The sequence below is a fragment of the Saccopteryx leptura genome, chromosome 3 (genome assembly GCF_036850995.1).
Source record: "Saccopteryx leptura isolate mSacLep1 chromosome 3, mSacLep1_pri_phased_curated, whole genome shotgun sequence".
In the NCBI taxonomy this organism is placed as follows: Eukaryota; Metazoa; Chordata; class Mammalia; order Chiroptera; family Emballonuridae; genus Saccopteryx; species Saccopteryx leptura.
In genome coordinates this window covers 60,948,862-60,963,007 of record NC_089505.1, presented here as the reverse complement: position 1 = coordinate 60,963,007, position 14,146 = coordinate 60,948,862, and the positions used below count along the sequence as shown (strand labels likewise).

Genomic DNA, 14,146 nt, shown 5'->3' with positions numbered 1-14,146 from the left:
CCTCTCATGCAGTCAGGAGAGAGGACAGGGATCTCTCATCAGTGGGGTATGGAACCCGCCTTCATTCCCCTGAAGGCCCAGTCCTGCCCACCCCACACTGTGAGTGACGTCTTGTCTCCAGGGGGCCTGGGCAGCAGCCTGTGTCTTTTATTCTCACAGAGACCTGACCTGACGGAGACTCTGGGTCCTGCACTGCAGGTGCAGTTACCACCAGGGAGGAGCCACCTGACCTCAGAGGAATCAGGGTATTAAGGATGACTCCCAATCCCAAAGTCCCTGAGCTGAGGGCACCTGCCTATGGTCCCTGAAGTCCTGGGGAACAAGGGGAACTTCTCAGCAGGATGGGACACAAAGACCCCAAATCTGTGCTTGCTTCCATCTCAGAGGGAGTGCAGATCGAACAGGGGACTCTCCTCCTCTAACCCAGGGACCCACAGCATCCCCTTGAGACTCTCCATGGGGAACTGTTCCACTCCTGGATCCATGGGGGAGCCTTGAGCCAATAGCAGACAGGGACACAGGTGACTTGGATTCAATGCCCACTGCTGTGAAGGGAACACACGGGGAATTGTGGGGACCAGCCATCCAGGCCAACCCCCTCTCCCAAAAGCCCCAGGAGAGCACTCACCAGGCCCTTCCTTAAAGACCTCAGGGACACAGAGCTTCTCCCGAAACATCACATCCCCCTGAAGAAACAGTTCTCCTGACACTGCACTCACAAAACTCTGGACAATGTTTGCTCTCACTGGGCTCACCCTGCCCTGGGATGGAGTCAGGTCCTACTACCCACAGGAGCCGGGCTGAGCGGTCTCTCAGCCTGGAGGTCAGAGCCCACCTCGTCCAGGCTTCTGGATCAACTCTCACCTCTGGAACCTGGTCACCATCCCTAGTGCAGCACCTGAGATTCGCTGCAGCCAACTTCCTGACCTCCAGGTAGTGGCACTAAGACACACAGGCAACACAAAGGAAATTCACACAAGAACTGGGCTTTGACTAGGGGGGTGGAGAAGGAGCCTGATTTCCATCTCCTGCTCTAATGGCCCTTCTGGGCCCCTCCACCACGCCTGTTCTGTCCCCTGCTCCTTCTCGGGAAACATGAATGAAAAAGGGGCTATGCATTAAACCCGACCAGCTCAGAGGCCACATGGCTGGCCTGAGAAGCTCAGTGACCAAAAGAACCCCCACAGGATGGTCTCATTAACATTCCAGCTGGGCAGGTGATGACAAGTACTCACGTCCCAGACCCACGGCTTCTGGAGCAAAGGTCACCCTCTACCCTACCTGGCCCCTGTGCCTGTTCTTATGCAACCTGGATAACATGCTTTTGACAGGTCAGAGGACTATTCTTTGCCAGACCATTCCAAGGATCAGCCCCTGGCACAGAATAGGAGACCACAGAGCCCCGGGCATCTGGTTCCTTGCACACCATCTCTGTTGTGAGTGTTCATTATCCTGTATTCACCAATGTGAAAATGTATCTGTTTCTCCACTTCACCTTTTATCCCATTCTAGAAATTTCCTCGCTGTGCTTTCTCTCACCTCCTAACAGATTTCATGCACTCCCTTTCTCCATCTTTCATTATATTGTATAAAATAAGCTGCAAATCTGCTGTTCTCCTCGGGACTTGAGAACTTGCTCCCTGGCATGTGATGTCATTACAACTCAGGTAAAGTCATAAAAACTTTCTACACGTTTACACTTTTCTTATCTAAACTGGGCCTAAGAGCACCTGCTCTCTCATGGGTTTCTGTGCTGCTCCCCACCTCCATCCCTGCACCACCACTGGGCAAGGCAGGGTGACCACAGGAAAGTCCCCCAGGCAGAGGGCAGAGGCTGCCAGCGGTAAGGAGTCACAAGGACAAGCTTAACCAATAGTGAAGGACGGAGAGAGTCTCCCTGCAACTGCCCACCAAACACCAGGGAGCCCCCGGCCACCTGACCACCAAACACAGTCCTCCCTTCCCAGGAAACACAAGACACCTCTTTCTTCATACAAGGACTTGCAGGTGTTTTGAGACACCTGGTCCCGGGTTCTGTCCCTGGAAGCAGAGGCCTGGCTGGTGACACTCTGAGATAGAATAAGGTTCCTTTCTATACTCCTTCCCATCGTGACCTCCTTTCACCCCCAACGTCAAATCTGTGACCCTCGTGCTGGGAGGGAATCCAGCCTCCCCAGAGCAGGAGAACATGGGGAAAGCCTGGTGTCCAGCTAGGTTTCTGTGTCACACACAGAAATAATCCTCCGGTGTGGGGACCCCTGGGGCTGTCTGTGTGGTGCTGGCAGACTCAAGAACAAGACACAGCAGAGGCCAATTCTAGGGTGAGAGTGTCATCCTCTCAGGGAGACACGTGCCCCCATCAGCACTGCTATTGCCAGTGTGCTCCAGAGGCCAGTAAGATCAACCTCCCGTGAGAGCTTGTTAGAGGCAGGGTCTCTGGCCCACCGCACACCTGCTGAGTCAGAATCTACATGTACAGGATCTACAGACCATCCCACTGCCCAGGAGAGGGGGAGGGGCTATTCTACCCACACAGGGCTGATGCAGGAATGAGGAGGACAGGGAGGGATCTGGTCACAGACCCCGCCCCCCGCCCACGTGACAAGGGAAGTTATCTTGCCCCAGGAGAAAGCTCAGGGTACATTAAGGAGTGACAGCAGATCCAATCAGTCTGGATAGAAGTCCTTACTAGCCTTTCTGGATCTCAAGCTTTTCTCACAGAGAGAGGGAAGAGCAGGCAGCGGACACCATGGAGTCTCTCTCAGCCACTCCCCTCAGAGGACTTGTCCCCTGGCCTGGGCTGCTGCTGGCAGGTAAGAAGACAATCCCTGGGCTGGGCGGGTGGTGGGAGAAGGAGACAGGCTGGGGACTCCCAGGGAGGACAGTGCTCTGAGAGGGGACAGATGGCTTGGACCTGTGGGACAGTACAGGCAGCAGAGTAGGATGGGGGAGGGAGCCCAGCTACAGGAAAATCTCATGATCTGGAAGGGGTGAGGGAACGGAAGACCTCGACTGCTGTTTACTACCTAGTTAGTCATCCATTAACATTGAATTTTGGAAGCTGGTGATGATTATAAGAATTTATGTCAAGTGACACCAGAGAAAACTGGACCAGGAACACTAAACATTGCCCTTCCTACTAACTTCAGAAACAGGCAATTACCCCCAGGAGGTGCAGGGTCCTGGGAACACTCCTCATTCACCCACATGTATGTGCAGTCTGTGCAGGCACTGGGGGACAAGATCGGACAAGCCCCTCCATATGGAGCTCACATTCTATGGCAAGAAGAGAGACAGGACATATCTAGACTTGATGACAGCCACCCAAAAGTGTCATTGACAAAACCGAGCAGGGACAGGTCAGCAATTGGAAACAGAAGATCTTTAGATCCTTGGGACATACCTTTGCTGACCACCTTCTCTAAGTACCAGCAGGGGTCTCAGGGCAGGGAGGGGCTGAATCGAACAGACATCAGAGAAGAGTATTCAAAAAAACAATAACAGGTTTACAGGTGTTAAAATAATGGCAGCCATGCTGCTGACTTTGACCATGGTACACATACACACACACACACACACACACACACACACACTCTCAAACACTCACACACACACCAAGGCTGAGAGACCTGCTCAGGATCAATGGTCTCATCTACCCATCCCTATGCACAGACTTAAATACTGTTCCATTTCTCTCTTCCCTCCTAGTGTCACTCATCACCTTCTGGAGCCCGCCCACAACCGCCCAACTCGCTATCGTGCCAACATTTGCTGCTGAAGGGAGTGATGTGGTTATGCGTTTGAGAAATAAGCCTCCCAGGGCTGAGAGCTATGTGTGGTACAGGGGGATAGGGGAAAATGAGAATAACAGGATTGCATATATAATAACACCTCTGAAAAAAACATTTAAAAGATGGCCTATATTCAGCAATCGAGAGGAACACAAAGATGATGGATTCCTAACGATGAAGAAGGTCACCCTGAAGGACTCAGGAGACTACACCGTAGTAGTGCACCTTCAGAATGGAAGAAAAGAAATCGGATTTGGACGGCTCACTGTATACGGTGAGTGATTGCTCTCTAACCTCTGGGTGCTGTGTTGGGTGAAATCTACTCCACACACAGGACGGACAGCCCTGGGCTCTGCCTCCACTGCTCTCGGCATCACGTCGTATGTTGGGTTTGGGCATTTAGTGCAGGACACCCACAGTGGAGACAAACTTCCTAAGATTACTTTCCCCTCCCCGGGTTCCACCCCTGCAGACATTCACCACAGAGAGAAGGGCCTTTCTAATGAGAGTAACTCAGCAGAGTGACACCAGTCTCATCCACACCCTGGTCCCTCCCCATGACCATGACCCTAACAAAGCTACATCAGTGCCTAGCCTGAGTACATGCCTGGAATTTTAACGATGAAGCTCAGCTCAGCAGCCCGGCCCCAGAACGCTCTCCCAGGGCTCCTGACTCCAGGGACTCGGGGACTTTGTGTCAGTTTGGGTTTAACCTGTTGGGAAGGGCTGACTGCAATAAACAGATTCTCGTGTGTACGAGTCACAAGACTCCTGATGTGATCATCATCCAGTACTTGGACACAAAAGCTACATCTGGGTCTGACTAGGCGGTGGCATTGTGGAGAAAGCATTAGCTTGAAACACTGAGGACCCTGGTTCAAAATCCTGAGGTCACTGTCTTGAGCATGGGTTGACCAGCTTGAGTATGTGGCCACTGGCTTGAGCATGGATCATAGTCATGACCCCATGTTCACTGGCTTGAACCCAAAGGTTGCTGGCTTTAGCACAAGGTCACTGGCTTGAGCAAGGGGTCACTGGCTCTACTGAAGCCCCCAGATCAAGTCACATATGAAAAAAAATCAGTGAACAACTAACGTGTTGAGACAAAGAATTGATGCATTTCATTTCTCTCCCTATTTGTCTGTCCGTGTCTGCCTCTGACTCTCTCTGTCTCTCTCTTTCTTTCTCTCGATTAAAAAAAAAGCCACATCTGGGCCAGGTGAAGTTTCTGGTCCTTGACCTGAGGCTGTGTGTGGGGTGCAGAGCTGCATAAGCTCCCCGGATTAATAGCCAACACTTCTGGGGCCTTAGGATGATCCAGAGGACAGTCAGCATCCCCAGGCTGGAATACGGAAGCAGATGCTCCTGGCAGCTCCGCATCCACCAGGGATCAGCCCCGGGGATTCTCTCTCAGACTCGATCAATAACAGATGCCTCTTCTTTGAGCAGCTCCCCTATCCCGATATTCAGGTCTGTACACTGACAACCTAGAAACTGAGTATGCACCCTCCTTCAGGGAGAAACTGGGGCACAGGGAAACGCAGTCACTAAAGCAGAGTCCCCTGACCACGAGCTGCTGAGCAGAGTCACTCAATGTCTGTCTGCAGCCATAGCCCTGTCCCTCCCCCCCTTTACTCCAGGTGTCTGTGGGTCCCTAGACCAGCCACTGGTCAGAGCATTTCCGTTTGGCCTCCTCAGCTCACAGGGAGAGATTCTGGTCTGGGAAGTGACAGCAAATTGAGAAACAATCTGGTTTTACTCCAGAACCAAATTTCCTGCAGTAATAAACAGGCCTCAGTGCTGGGAGCACCCAGACCTCCCGCTCCAGAGGCTGATCCACACCTCCCTGCCCTGGAGTTGAATCACTTCCTTCTTTGTTTCCTGATGTCTGCGTGTCACTGGCACTGGGCAGAAAGGAGAGGACTGTGCTTCTCACTCCCCACTCTCCACCTGCACCAGCTCAGGGACAACATGGAACAGACACTCTGTTGCTTTTGATAAATTAGAAAGAAAGAAATGATGATTGAATGAATGAATGAATGAATGAATGAATGAATAAAAATCTCTGCAGCCACTGGCATCTAGAAGCAAAGTCTTTAACATTCTGGCCACACAGACAGCCTCCCTGTCAACCCAGGGGCTGATATCTGGGTCTCAGACCCTTTGCTGCTCTCTAGAGAAACATTCCTTCCTGAAATAGGTCTTAGGCTTTGGAGTATTATTAATTATTTCACATATTGAAACATTGTACCTCTTTTTCAAATTCTTATTTCATAACCACCAAGCACAAGGGGACTACCAGAAGCAGAATTACATCCCGTCCATCTCCCCCGTGCGGTCCATCCCCCCATCTGCATTTGCACAAGTCCTCACCTGCCTCAGCACAGGGAGAATGACTCTATGCCCAAAGAGAGAACACAGTTCTTCTGCCACAGTCAGCTCCTCCTGGCACTGCTCTTTTCTAGTTTATTCCTTGGACTCTGTTCTGTCATTTATTGGCTCACTGGCTCATGTCAGTCACACTCACCTGGGAGGACCTGACCCACCTCTTGGCCCTGGAGCCTGAGTAATCAACTGACCACTGGCTTGCTCTTGGTCCCCTTGTGTAATTTCTGTTTGAACCCCAGTCTCGAGAGTGTCATGGAAAATAGCACCTCATACACCTCGACTGGGTGATGGAGGCTGTGCAGCTGGAAGGAATGGCCCCTGGTCAGCCGGCAGTCAGCAGTCAGTGAGAACCAGGAGGAGTGTGAGTTGGTCTCTGACTATAGTCCTGTGTCTTTCCAACCTGAGAAAGTCTGCGCTTTTCCCCAGACATACACTGGGGTTCTATGTTCTATTAGAGCTCAGGACTTCATGCATTTCTCTTGTGATAACTGACCTGCCTTATTCCTTTAAGGACTCAAGTTGGCTGAAAGGTGAGAGGTGCCAACTCTGACTGAAGGAATCTTTGAAAGAATCAAAGATGCCACGCAGGGCAATGTTCTCTCTGTTCCTGACACCGCAGTTACCCACACCCAACATCACAAGCAACATTTCTGACTCCGAGAGCTTTGCTTTACATTTTTCTAATGACAGTGATGTTGAGCATCTTCTCATGTGCTTACTGGCCAGGCATATCTCCTTTAATAAAATGTCTTTGCCAGTGCTTTGTCCATTTTTAAATTGGGTTATTGGGTCTTGTTGTTGAGTTGTAGGAGTTCTTTCTTATATTGTAGATATTAAACTCTCATTTTGTATATAGGTTTCAAATGTTTTTCTCTTAGTCTTTAGATCACATTTCACTCCGTTGATTGTGTCCTTTGATGAACAGAAGTTTTCCATTTTGACAAAATCTAATTTATCTCATGTGTTTGTCCTGTGTTTTTAGTGTCATGTTCAAGAGCTCTTTGACAAATATAACATTATTATTCTTCTCCCTTTATTTTCTTTTAAGAGTTTTATAGTTTTAGGTCTTATTTTTAGGATTCAATCTACTTTGACTTAGCTCTTGTGTGTAGGATCAGTAAATGGTCCACTCATTCGCTTGCAGGTGGATATTGTTGTTCGGTACTATTTGTTGAAAAGAGTATTCTTTTTCACATGGCTTCTTTGTCCAAACAATTTGATTGTTCTTTTTGATAAAGTTTTTATGCCAATGTCACACTATTTTGGTTACTTTAGCTCTGTAGTAAGCTTTCAAACCAGGAAATTAAGGTTTCCAATTTTGTTTTTGTATTATTTTAAAAATCATTACAAATATTTAGGCTCCATTGAAGTTCCATATGAATTTTAAGGTGGATAAATTTATGTTTTCAATAACCAAATAATTGGTATTTTTATAAATATTGTGTGAAATATCTAAGTAGTTGAATATCTGTTGCTGCTTAATGAATAATTTAAAAAGAGTTAAATGCCTTCTTACTCATTATAAATTTCCCTTGGCCTGAGAGATGGATCGAATTGGTAAGCCTGCCTTCTTCAATATACCTGAAGTTTACATAAAGAGAGGGGCCGATCTTTTTGAAGACAAAGAAAGTTCTAGAAAGGTATCAATACAAGTTTATGAGTAAAAATTCCACCTGATGGTGAAGTTATAAGTCACACGGTCTGGGAAACAATTCCCACGGAGATGTCCATGGGAACAGGTCTTGGTCACACTGGGATGATCTGGTGTCAGAGAGGAGGTTCAGCCCTCTCATTAGACACTGTCACCTGAACAAAGACAAACGTCCCTCTGTAGAGGTCAGGACCATCCTCTGGTGACCGTTACAGATCTCAGTGTAAACTGAGTGGCTGAGATCTCTGAGGAAGCTGCGTGGCCCCAGGTCCCAAGCCCACTCTCGATCATTCACGTCCTCTGTTTCTCTGCAGAGCCCTTGAGAGTGCCCACCCTCCTGGCCAGCAAGACCACAGTCACAGAGAATAAAGATGCCGTGGAGTTCACCTGCTACACAAATGGGATCACCACCCACTGGTTATTCAATGCAGTGAGACTGAAGCTCACGGACAGGATGAAGCTGTCCCCAGACAACAGAGTCCTCACTATAGACCCTGTCCGCAGGGAGGATGCTGGCAGTTACCAGTGTGAAGTGTCCAACCCGCAGTCTTCTACTGAAAGCTGGCCCGTTGAGCTGAATGTGAAATATGAGTGACGGTCCTGCCCTTCTCCATGTTCCTAAAATCTGAATAAATTTCTTTGCACCATTTTGTTTTTTGTATTTTTCTGAAGCTGGAAATGGGGAGGCAGTCAGACAGACTCCCTCATGCACCTGACTGGGATCCACCCGGCACGCCCACCAGGGGGAGATGCTCTGCCCATCCGGGGCGTTGCTCTGGTGCAACCAGAGCCACTCTAGCGCCTGAGGCAGAGACCATGGAGCCATCCCCAGAGCCTGGGCCATCTTTGCTCCAATGGAGCCTTGGCCGCAGGAGGGGAAGAGAGAGACAGAGAGGAAGGAGAGGGGGAGGTGTGAGGAAACAGATGGGCACCTCTCCTGTGTGCCCTGGCCAGGAATTGAACCTGGGACTTCCGCACACCAGGCCAATACTCTACCACTGAGCCAAACGGCCAGGGCCTGCACCCCATTTTAATAGAGTTGTTGTAAAGGATGAGAGTCCTTAGACTTGCATTGAGTCCATAAATATTCAAAATTGTGAACTAACATTTTCATTATTGATAACTTAAGGTCACATTCCACACCAGATCCCACCTTCGGTTGGTCTTCACTGCACTATCTATTTAACAAAGTGACAGCAAGTCCTTCACAGGATGGGCAGTAACTGATCACCATTGGGAGCATGTGATGAGTACCCAGGAATATGAGCTCTGACCCTTCCTCAGGGGATGTGTGGAGGGTGTGTGGACACTGTAGTGGACACTGGGAATGGACAGGTAGACACCGATAAAGGGTAGCAACAGTGATCTTTCAGTTTGAGCTCCCTCATTGATTTTTCCAAAGAAACTTCTGAAGTCTTCTGGACCATTCCTACTGTCATGGCAACAGACTTATTCACATAAGTTCAGTGTGACCCTGTCCTCTTTGTAATAGAATATAATTGGCAATACAACCAAGGCTTTGACTCAAGTGTCCTCATTCAGACAGGTGCCCACACATTTAAAAATGACCTCATTCTTTGTGGAACTAAATTAAACCTGATGTGTATTTTAGTATTTCCTGGAGAACAGTGCATCACCCAAAGCTAGAAAGACTGCAAGTGAAGTGTGAGGGCGAGGCTTCCTAACCACAAGAGGCTGTTAAAACTTCCTTCTTCGTTCTCATAGAAAAACCTGTCTCAAAGCGTACTTGTGGTGAATGTCAGTTCCTCTGCACTTAGGTAACTAAGCAGGCCAAATCAAGTGACACCGACCATGTAGGATCAAAAATAGTCTTCTTCCTTGGAGATGATGTTTGATCCAAGGGAAAGTGACTCCATGGAAAACTCAAGAAGCACAGCCTTCTGGGAGGTCAGATCCTGGCCCTGCTCGGGGTGTCTCAGCTACTCTGCATTGTTTATGAGTGGCTGGGAATTGGCACGTCTTTACCAGTAACAGAAACTTTTAGACAGGTTCTTCCTGACGGCAGGCCTCTACCTCCATATTTTTAGAGCCTTTGCTAAAGAAATGTAGTTGCAATTTGTAATCGCAGATTCTTTCTCTGCCCTTTTGAAATACACATAAGTTTTCTTAAAAGCCTCTTGCCAGTGTCTTGACACAAAGAATATCTGTCTCCAGGGCCTGGTCCATCCTTTTAAATTTTCATCTTCCTGACGTCCCTCTGTCTCAGTACCTGAGGAAGGACAGGAGCCTAACTCGCACCAAGACCTATACAACCGAGATGTAAAATGACCTCCTGTCAGGGTTTCAGGAGAAGTTTTACTTTTCTTTTGTGTAAAAACAATTAACAAACACAGATGCCTGTGTCTCCTTCTCCTGTCCTTAAAATCCCCCAGCCTTTTGTTTCAGGGATGTTGAGTTCAGTCTCACTGCACTATTGCAAGTCTTGAATAAATCCTTTTTGCCTCTATGAATTGGCCTGAGGCATGTTTTAACTCTGATATCACCGAACTGTCACCAGTTGATCATGTCATATTGTTCACAGTGTTGATTGTTACCATGTTTTCAAGCCTTCCATTTTTTTTTCTTTTCTGGCTAAAACCGTTCAAATAAACGTTTCCAAAGTTCCTCCCTCGCTTCTGACGTGGCATGGACAGTATGCATTACCTCCATACTTCCGTGAACATCATCTTTTGATAACATTGCCTTAAACACCGTGGTTCGTTTTTTGATCCAAGATAGTGGCCGAGTTGGTAAATGTTACTCTCACTCCTCCCAAGGCCAAATGAAACTTAAGAAAAATAATCCGGAATAACCAACTCAAGTCTTAAAACCAAGGATTACAGAAAAGGCTACATCAATACTGGTAGGAAGGGCAAAGTTAAGAAAAAGGCTGGACCCACTCCTGAGAATGGCTGCTGATCTCAACTGCAAGGACTTTTTCTCTGAGAAGTATGGGGCTTAAACCTCAAGCTGGTTCCCCAGTCCAGAGCACTAGAGCAAGGAAGAGGCAGCCACATAACATTTGGTTGTGAAAAGTAGTGAAGTTTCTGATACCAGAAAGAGATGGGAGTCTACAGAGATGCTTCAATTCCTAAAAGTTTCCATGCACAAAATCTCATTTACAGTCACTTATCCTGGGCTTTGGCAAAGGGAGGGCTGGTCAGACTAGAGTCACATGAGGAGAGTCTCAGGTTTGTGGCTCTGGGTAGAGACACAGGAGGCATAGCCACCAGGATTCCTATGCTTAGCCAGTCTCTAGTACCATAGCTGCCATCCCTCTTAGGTGGAACTCTCCCCTTTGTATGTCATCAGCCTGAGTGAAAGCAGAAGCCCCAGTCTCAGAAATCCCATTTGCCTCAGGCTCTGGAAATTAGGCCCCACTGAGGACTCAGGGTCTTGGCCAGGAATGGGGAAGTCTAAACAAATGCAGGTAGTGACAGTGACTCAGATTTCTAGCTTTAAGGCTGGGGGCCATTCCACCCACTTTCCCTTGAATCTGACCAGTGATGTTCCCTCACAGGAGACTCAATACAACCTCCCTTCTAGCTGCTAGCAGAGCCACCCTTCAGGTGCCAGAGACCCTGCCCACTCCACTCTTGGTCACTCTACTGTGCTGAGGTTGCGGCAAAATCCAGGACAGAATGAGACCTGTGGCACGGGGTTGGGAACCACACCCACCAACTTTCCTCAAGACTGACTGGCACCTTCCCTTCATGGGAGATAAAGTACTCAAACCCTTCCAATTCCACCACAGGTTTATTCAGTAACTGAGCCTAACAGACAGCCAGCAAGCAGAGGCAGACAGAGGCAAATATCAACGTGCCTTGAGACTTTTGCTGACATGCTGCCTGGCCTAGTGCTAGTAAATGCCAGCCATGGTGTGCAGTTTTTTCTACCTGTGCACACAATTTACTTCACAGGATACATATCAGAGGGAGATTTTGTCAGGCAAAAACTCAGCTGAGGCGAACTCCATGTCCTGTGGTCAGCACCTGTACAGCAGCTTGAATGCTTTGACAAGGTAAGGCATTACAGTCTATCAGCCTGAGGTCAACCCCACATAGAATGGCCAATAACAATCAAGACTCAAGTACAACAGGAAAGTCCACATAATCCACAAGGGACATTTCTGGAACACTCAGCTCAGGAGAAGTGGAGAGACTAAAGGACAGAGGGGAAGGAGCTGCATGAAGGCAGGTGCACAAACAAGAGCAGGACCACAACAGTTCCCGGCATCTGCCTGCATCACAGGTCTCCATCTGAGATGACAGGCACTGGTTGGGCATATAGCAGGAACTTGCCCAGTGCCAGCATCTGCCTGCATCAGTGCGATTGCAGGTGCTGGGTATGCATATAGCATACAGCAGGCTCCTGAGATCAGTGTGTGAATAGTTCATGTAGATCAGCCAGAGAAGCACTGAGGTGTGCTTATCTACCACGAGGTCCACAGCGTTAGGCCTGTGTGAATCGAAGGTTTTTACCCTTCCCACTCCTGGCTCTCTTGCATGCAGACTCTGCCTTGCCCAGGACCGTGCTTTCAGTGGTATTGAAGGAAGCTCCAGGCTTTTCATTGCTCCCTTGCTGTGGGAACACTGGCAATAGCAGATTCCACACTGCTGAGTCTCTAGGCCACTCTCTCTGATGAGAGGCAGAGGTGCTGGGTGTTTAATGCCCTACCTTGTTGGGATGTGGGGAGAGATTTCTGGAGACCTGAGACAGCCATTGCTAAAGCCATAAAATTGCAAGCCCTAATAACAAGCCCCACCTATCAACAGAGCTGCGGCCCTATCTATGTCATTACAACAACAACAACAACGCCTTAGCAGAAGTCCGCCCAAGAACCCCACAGAGGCAAAACTTGTTGTACAATGACACCTGCCAGATAAAGGAAAAAGTTTCCTCTCAAAACTGGAAAATACATTTTTTCCTGATTTTTCTCATTTTTTTCTTCTTTCCTTTTTTCTCTTTTTTTCCATTTGAACTCCATTATCAATAGTTGTTATATTTTTTATTTGTTTGTTGTGAGGGTTTTATTTCTGACAGCTTCTCTTTTACTTCTCTTTTTTCACTTCCCCTTTCTTTTTTCTTCTTCTCTTTTTCTTTCATTCTCCTCATCTGAATATCATTTATTGTCAAATGATTACATTTTGGACTCATAATTTTTTGTGTCATTTTCCTTGTTTTTGACTTAATTTTTTTCTTTTTTGTTATTTTCTTCAGTTACTGATCCTTGTTCTCTGTGGTTTTTGTTTCATTTATCATTATTTATAGAATTTTTATTTTTTCACTCTAATTTTAATTTTAAATTTTTTGTTATCTTTTGTTAGTGTTATTAACAATACCACTCTCAAAAGCCATCATGGGCCCTGGCTGGTTGGCTCAGCGGTAGAGCGTCGGCCTAGGGTGTGGAGGACCCGGGTTCGATTCCCGGCCAGGGCACACAGGAGAAGCGCCCATTTGCTTCTCCACCCCTCTGCCGCGCCTTCCTCTCTGTCTCTCTCTTCCCCTCCCGCAGCCAAGGCTCCATTGGAGCAAAGATGGCCCGGGTGCTGGGGATGGCTCTGTGGCCTCTGCCTCAGGCGCTAGAGTGGCTCTGGTCGCAACATGGCGATGCCCAGGATGGGCAGAGCATCGCCCTCTGGTGGGCAGAGCGTAGCCCCATGGTGGACATGCCGGGTGGATCCCGGTCGGGCGCATGCGGGAGTCTGTCTGACTGTCTCTCCCTGTTTCCAGCTTCAGAAAAATGCAAAAAAAAAAAAAAGAAAAAAGAAAAAAAAAAGCCATCATGGAAAAAGAAATCAAATATAATGGATAAACAAGAAAAAGATGTAGCTCAGATAGATGATGAAAAATATTCAGAAAAAAATCTCAATTTCATGGGAACCATGGTGCTAAATTACAGAGATTTGAAAATTGAAGTTCTAAAAAGACTCAACTAGATACAAAATACTAAAAGGCAATTTAGTGAGCTCAAAAAACAATTTAATGAACAAAAAGAGTACTTCACCAAGGAAACTGAACCTATAAAAAAGAATCAAACAGAGATGAAAAATGCAATACATGAAATGAAAATTGAAGTAACAAATTCAGCTAAAAGAACAGGCCAGATAGAAGAAAGAATTAGTGACATTGAAGACAGGCAACTAGAGATACCACAGAGAGAAGAGAGAACTTCATGCACTAAAAAAAATAGGAAAGTCCTACAAGAATTGTCTGACTCTATCAGAAAGGGCAATAGGAGAATAATGGGTATATCAGGAGAGGAGAGAGAAAAAGGAATGGAGAACATACTGAAACAAATAACCAATAAGATTTT

At 47.5% G+C, this 14,146-nt stretch overlaps 1 protein-coding gene and 1 non-coding gene across 2 annotated transcripts; both read left to right on the top strand.

The window, feature by feature from the left end:
- Window positions 1-3,819: 3,819 nt before the first annotated feature.
- Window positions 3,820-8,425, top strand: LOC136398165 (carcinoembryonic antigen-related cell adhesion molecule 21-like). Its single transcript, XM_066372547.1, has 2 exons — window positions 3,820-4,065; window positions 8,145-8,425. The coding sequence occupies exons 1-2, from the start codon at window positions 3,966-3,968 to the stop codon at window positions 8,423-8,425; spliced, it is 381 nt and encodes a 126-aa protein (XP_066228644.1). The 5' UTR covers window positions 3,820-3,965.
- Window positions 8,426-13,193: 4,768 nt separating this feature from the next.
- Window positions 13,194-13,269, top strand: TRNAP-AGG (transfer RNA proline (anticodon AGG)). The gene has a single exon. It is a non-coding gene; the product is annotated as a tRNA-Pro (tRNA).
- Window positions 13,270-14,146: the final 877 nt, after the last annotated feature.